The sequence below is a fragment of the Xyrauchen texanus genome, chromosome 45 (assembly GCF_025860055.1).
Source record: "Xyrauchen texanus isolate HMW12.3.18 chromosome 45, RBS_HiC_50CHRs, whole genome shotgun sequence".
Taxonomy (NCBI): Eukaryota; Metazoa; Chordata; class Actinopteri; order Cypriniformes; family Catostomidae; genus Xyrauchen; species Xyrauchen texanus.
Genome location: NC_068320.1, coordinates 1,524,974 through 1,533,153, shown reverse-complemented (window position 1 = coordinate 1,533,153; position 8,180 = coordinate 1,524,974). Strand labels below are relative to the sequence as shown.

At 49.2% G+C, this 8,180-nt stretch overlaps 1 protein-coding gene across 1 annotated transcript in view; it reads left to right on the top strand.

Annotated features, from left to right (window-relative positions):
* Positions 1-286: 286 nt before the first annotated feature.
* Positions 287-8,180, top strand: part of cct2 (chaperonin containing TCP1, subunit 2 (beta)) — a 44,286-nt gene continuing 36,392 nt past the window's right edge. Inside the window, exon 1 of the mRNA XM_052118243.1 lies at positions 287-351. Within this exon, the coding sequence (XP_051974203.1) occupies positions 349-351 (3 nt within the window). The 5' untranslated portion in view covers positions 287-348. The remainder of the gene's footprint in view (positions 352-8,180) is intronic.

Below are 8,180 nucleotides of genomic sequence, written 5' to 3'. Positions count from 1 at the left end.
AGCAAACAGGAAAAGCAAAAAGAAAAAGGAGAAAGAAAAGCCACTGGCAAATGAATTGAGAAAAGCGATTGCCAAATACCTTTTAAAAGGTGCTTTTAAAGTGCATTAAAAAGTGCATATAAAAGACTCAGTAATGTACTTATTTATTGCTACATTAAATTACATTTTAAACATGAAATAAATAAACACATTTATAAATGGACTTATTTATTGATAATTGAGTCCTTCGCGCTTTTGTAAATGGCACTTCTGGGCTTCCATATTCATCTGGCGGAAGCGTGTTTGTGTCGCTTCTGTGACGCAGTTCTTCCTGTCGCGTGCGGCTCCTCAGTACTTCTCAAAATCATCATGGTGAGTGATTAAAAATGTTATTTAATTAATCATAGTTACCGAGACGTATCGTTGTAATGAGACATTTAGAGCGGGTTTATACTAGGGCTGTCAAAATTGCTCAAAAATGACATTCGAATATTCCCTCTAAAAAAAAACACATATATTCGAACTATTCGAATATCTGGTTGCGCATTTGGTCAATGACGCGCATTACGTCAATAACAGGACAAATTAATACAAAGAGACATAACTATTTGTATAGGTAGTTTATTTAAGTTTAAACATATTTGACAACGTATTACCTACACAAAAACAAGTAAATCAACTAATGGCCAAGACCTCACTCTCGCTCGCACGCGCAGGCACTCTTTCTCTCTCTCTCGCCCTCACGCTCTCTGCGCATAACGGTTTAAAAGAACAACAACAATAAACAAATGTTGAGTGCTGATCAAGAGTTTTGTGCAAGCAATATAAGGTCGCGACTCTTGTCCCAAATATAGCAGGCTTCATTCAGTGATTAAAACAAATTATTAACATTAATTGAAGTTTTACAGTATATAGAACCGACATTGAACGCTCCGAGCGAGCTGTGCTGTGGTAAACATGGAACTTTTCCTTGACATGAAACGGTAAATAATCAAACCAGTGGAAGCCTGCAGTGCATGAAACTGCTGTATCTAACCTACCTTATTCATGCAACATCTATTCAGTCAGTACAGTAGCCTTACATTTTAGTCATGTTTCTGTTTAACGTTAAATAAAATGAGGCACACAATTCCGAGAAATGTGACAACAAAGACCCCTCAGGCAGCACGCCCACTCGCAAAGCAGACAGCCGCACATCTGCTACCGCGGGCGCGTTTTTTTTTTCCACATTCGAATATTAATTTTCACCTTCGAATTTCTGTTTTTTAAAACTATTCGAATATATATTCGAATTTAGAATATTCGTTGACAGCCCTAGTTTATACGGATAATATGATCCTGTCGCGTAATTATTCATGTTCAATGAGTGATTCTGCAGCACATGCGCGAGAAACTAACAACAAAAAAAAACGATTAACAGGTTTAAAATAAACACTGGTCTTTATTAAGAGTTCCCATTGACTCCAGTAGTGTAATTGAGCATGAATGTGTCAGTAAGATGTGTGTGTGTGTGTGTGTGTGTGTGTGTGTGTGTGTGTGTGTGTGTGTGTGCGTGCGCGCCATTGTGTGACAATCACTCTGTTCATCTCATACACACATTTGATGATGACTTAACGACGAGTTTATTGTGTGTGTGTTTATAAGATAATACTATTATATTCTGTTCTTTTTTTCCTGCCGGTTTAATGGAGTTTCTAATATTGGAGCACACACACTCATGTACACGCACCCACTCACTCACACTCATATGCACCCACTCACTCACACTCATATGCACCCACTCACTCACACTCATATGCACCCACTCACTCACACTCATATGCACCCACTCACTCACACTAATATACACGCACGCGCCCACTCACTCACACTCATATACACGCACCCGCCCACTCACACTCATATACACGCACCCACTCACTCACACTAATATACACGCACGCGCCCACTCACTCACACTCATATACACGCACGCACGCACGCGCCCACTCACACTCATATACACGCACCCACTCACTCACACTCATATACACGCGCCCACTCACTCACACTCATATACACCCGCCCACTCACTCACACTCATATACACGCACACGCCCACTCACTCACACTCATATACACGCGCCCACTCACTCACACTCATATACACGCACGCGCCCACTCACTCACACTCATATACACGCGCCCACTCACTCACACTCATATTCACGCGCCCACTTACTCGCGCTCATATTCACGCACCCACCCACTCACTCACTCACACTCATATACACGCGCCCACTCACTCACACTCATATACATGCGCCCACTCACTCACACTCCACTCACACTCATATACACGCAAGCGCCCACTCACTCACACTCATATACACGCAAGCGCCCACTCACTCACACTCATATACACGCACCCACTCACTCACACTCATATACACGCACCCGCTCACTCACACTCATATACACGCCCCACTCACTCACACTCATATACACGCGCCCACTCACTCACACTCATATACACGCGCCCACTCACTCACACTCATATACACGCACCCACTCACTCACACTCATATACACGCACCCACTCACTCACACTCATATACACGCACCCACTCACTCACACTCATATACACGCACCCACTCACTCACACTCATATACACGCGCCCACTCACTCACACTCATATACACGCACCCACTCACTCACACTCATATACACGCACCCACTCACTCACACTCATATACACGCGCCCACTCACTCACACTCATATACACGCACCCACTCACTCACACTCATATACACGCACCCACTCACTCACACTCATATACACGCGCCCACTCACTCACACTCATATACACCCGCCCACTCACTCACACTCATATACACGCACACGCCCACTCACTCACACTCATATACACGCGCCCACTCACTCACACTCATATACACGCACGCGCCCACTCACTCACACTCATATACACGCGCCCACTCACTCACACTCATATTCACGCGCCCACTTACTCGCGCTCATATTCACGCACCCACCCACTCACTCACTCACACTCATATACACGCGCCCACTCACTCACACTCATATACATGCGCCCACTCACTCACACTCCACTCACACTCATATACACGCAAGCGCCCACTCACTCACACTCATATACACGCAAGCGCCCACTCACTCACACTCATATACACGCACCCGCTCACTCACACTCATATACACGCACCCGCTCACTCACACTCATATACACGCGCCCACTCACTCACACTCATATACACGCGCCCACTCACTCACACTCATATACACGCGCCCACTCACTCACACTCATATACACGCGCCCACTCACTCACACTCATATACACGCACCCACTCACTCACACTCATATACACGCACCCACTCACTCACACTCATATACACGCACTCCACTCACTCACACTCATATACACGCACCCACTCACTCACACTCATATACACGCACCCACTCACTCACACTCATATACACGCACCCACTCACTCACACTCATATACACGCACTCCACTCACTCACACTCATATACACGCACCCACTCACTCACACTCATATACACGCACCCACTCACTCACACTCATATACACGCACTCCACTCACTCACACTCATATACACGCACTCACTCACACTCATATACACGCACCCACTCACTCACACTCATATACACGCACTCCACTCACTCACACTCATATACACGCACTCCACTCACTCACACTCATATACACGCACTCACTCACTCACACTCATATACACGCACTCACTCACTCACACTCATATACACGCACTCACTCACTCACACTCATATACACGCACTCACTCACTCACACTCATATACACGCACTCACTCACTCACACTCATATACACGCACTCACTCACTCACACTCATATACACGCTCCACTCACTCACACTCATATACACGCTCCACTCACTCACACTCATATACACGCGCTCACTCACTCACACTCATATACACGCGCCCACTCACTCACACTCATATACACGCCCCACTCACTCACACTCATATACACGCCCCACTCACTCACACTCATATACACGCCCCACTCACTCACACTCATATACACGCTCCACTCACTCACACTCATATACACGCGCTCACTCACTCACACTCATATACACGCTCCCACTCACTCACACTCATATACACGCTACTCACTCACTCACACTCATATACACGCCTCACTCACTCACACTCATATACACGCTCCACTCACTCACACTCATATACACGCACCCACTCACTCACACTCATATACACGCCCCACTCACTCACACTCATATACACGCCTCACTCACTCACACTCATATACACGCACCCACTCACTCACACTCATATACACGCACTCACTCACTCACACTCATATACACGCGCCCACTCACTCACACTCATATACACGCACCCACTCACTCACACTCATATACACGCGCCCACTCACTCACACTCATATACACGCACCCACTCACTCACACTCATATACACCCGCCCACTCACTCACTCACACTCATATACACGCGCCCACTCACTCACACTCATATACACGCACGCACGCACGCGCCCACTCACTCACACTCATATACACGCGCCCACTCACTCACACTCATATTCACGCGCCCACTTACTCGCGCTCATATTCACGCACCCACCCACTCACTCGCACTCATATACACGCACCCGCCCACTCACTCGCACTCATATACACGCACCCACCCACTCACACTCCACTCACACTCATATACACGCGCCCACTCACACTCATGTACACGCTCCCACTCACTCACACTCATATACACGCGCCCACTCACTCACACTCATATACACGCGCCCACCCACTCACACTCATATACACGCTCCCACTCACTCACACTCATATACACGCACCCACTCACTCACACTCATATACACGCGCCCACTCACTCACACTCATATACACCCGCCCACTCACTCACACTCATATACACGCACGCGCCCACTCACTCACACACGCCCACTCACTCACACTCATATACACGCGCCCACCCACTCACACTCATATACACGCACGCGCCCACTCACTCACACACGCCCACCCACTCACACTCATATACACGCACCCACTCACTCACACTCATATACACGCTCCCACTCACTCACACTCATATACACGCGCCCACTCACTCACACTCATATACACGCCCACTCACTCACACTCATATACACGCGCCCACTCACTCACACTCATATACACGCTACCACTCACTCACACTCATATACACGCAAGCGCCCACTCACTCACACTCATATACACGCAAGCGCCCACTCACTCACACTCATATACACGCACCCACTCACTCACACTCATATACACGCGCCCGCTCACTCACACTCATATACACATGCCCACTCACTCACACTCATATACACACGCCCACTCACTCACACTCATATACACGCAAGCGCCCACTCACTCACACTCATATACACGCACCCGCTCACTCACACTCATATACACATGCCCACTCACTCACACTCATATACACACGCCCACTCACTCACACTCATATACACGCGCCCACTCACTCACACTCATATACACGCGCCCACTCACTCACACTCATATACACGCAAGCGCCCACTCACTCACACTCATATACACGCACCCGCTCACTCACACTCATATACACGCACCCGCTCACTCACACTCATATACACGCACCCACCCACTCACACTCATATACACGCACCCACTCACTCACACTCATATACACACACTCACTCACACTCATATACACGCCCACTCACTCACACTCATATACACGCACCCACCCACTCACTCACACTCATATACACGCACACACCCACTCACTCACACTCATATACACGCACCCACCCGCTCACTCACACTCATATACACGCACCCACCCACTCACTCACACTCATATACACGCACACGCACACGCCCACTCACTCACACTCATATACACGCACCCGCCCACTCACTCACACTCATATACACGCACACGCCCACTCACTCACACTCATATACACGCACCCGCCCACTCACTCACACTCATATACATGCACCCACCCACTCACTCACACTCATATACACGCACCCACTCACTCACACTCATATACACGCACCCACTCACTCACACTCATATACACGCACCCACTCACTCACACTCATATACACGCACCCACCCACTCACTCACACTCATATACACCCGCCCACTCACTCACACTCATATACACGCGCCCACTCACTCACTCATATACACGCGCCCACTCACTCACACTCATATACACCCGCCCAATCACTCACACTCATATACACGCGCCCACTCACTCACACTCATATACACGCGCCCACTCACACTCATATACACCCGCCCACTCACTCACACTCATATACACGCGCCCACTCACTCACTCATATACACGCGCCCACTCACTCACACTCATATACACCCGCCCAATTACTCACACTCATATACACGCTCCACTCACTCACACTCATATACACGCACTCCACTCACTCACACTCATATACACGCACTCCACTCACTCACACTCATATACACGCCCCACTCACTCACACTCATATACACGCGACGCTCCACTCACTCACACACGCCCACTCACTCACACTCATATACACGCACGCGCCCACTCACTCACACTCATATACACCCGCCCAATCACTCACACTCATATACACGCGCCCACTCACTCACACTCATATACACGCACCCACTCACTCACACTCATATACACGCGCCCACTCACTCACACTCATATACACGCACCCACTCACTCACACTCATATACACGCACGCGCCCACTCACTCACTCATATACACCCGCCCACTCACTCACTCACACTCATATACACGCACCCACTCACTCACACTCATATACACGCACGCGCCCACTCACTCACACGCTCACTCACTCACACTCATATACACGCGCCCACTCACACTCATATACACGCGCCCACTCACTCACACTCATATACACGCACGCGCCCACTCACTCACACACGCCCACTCACTCACACTCATATACACGCACCCGCCCACTCACTCACACTCATATACAAGCACCCGCCCACTCACTCACACTCATATACACGCACGCGCCCACTCACTCACACTCATATACACGCACGCGCCCACTCACTCACACTCATATACACGCACCCGCCCACTCACTCACACTCATATACACGCACCCACCCACTCACTCACACTCATATACACGCACCCACCCACTCACTCACACTCATATACACGCACCCACCCACTCACTCACACTCATATACACGCACCCACCCACTCACTCACACTCATATACACGCACCCACCCACTCACACTCATATACACGCGCCCACTCACTCACACTCATATACACGCGCCCACTCACTCACACTCATATACACGCGCCCACTCACTCACACTCATATACACGCCTCACTCACTCACACTCATATACACGCGACGCTCCACTCACTCATGTACACGCACGCTCCACTCACACTCATATACACGCGCCCACTCACTCACACTCATGTACACGCGCCCACTCACTCATGTACACGCACGCGCCCACTCTCTCACACTCATATATGTGGAGTGGTGGTGGCGTAGTGGCTAAAGCACTGGGCTGTTAATCAGATGGTCGCTGGTTCTAACCCCACGGCCACCACCATTGTGTCCTTGAGCAAGGCACTTAACTCCAGGTTGCTCTGGGGCGATTATCCCTGTAATAATTGCACTGTAAGTCGCTTTGGATAAAAGCGTCTGCCAAATGCATAAATGTAAATGTAAATATACACGCGCCCACTCACTCATACACGCACGCGCCCACTCACTCACACTCATATACACGCGCCCACTCACTCACACTCATATACACGCGCCCACTCACTCGCACTCATATACACGCACGCGCCCACTCACTCACACTCATATACACCCGCCCACTCACTCACACTCATATACACCCGCCCACTCACTCACACTCATATACACGCGCCCACTCACTCACACTCATATACACGCACGCGCCCACTCACTCACACTCATATACATCCGCCCACTCACTCACACTCATATACACCCGCCCACTCACTCACACTCATATACACGCACCCACTCACTCACATTC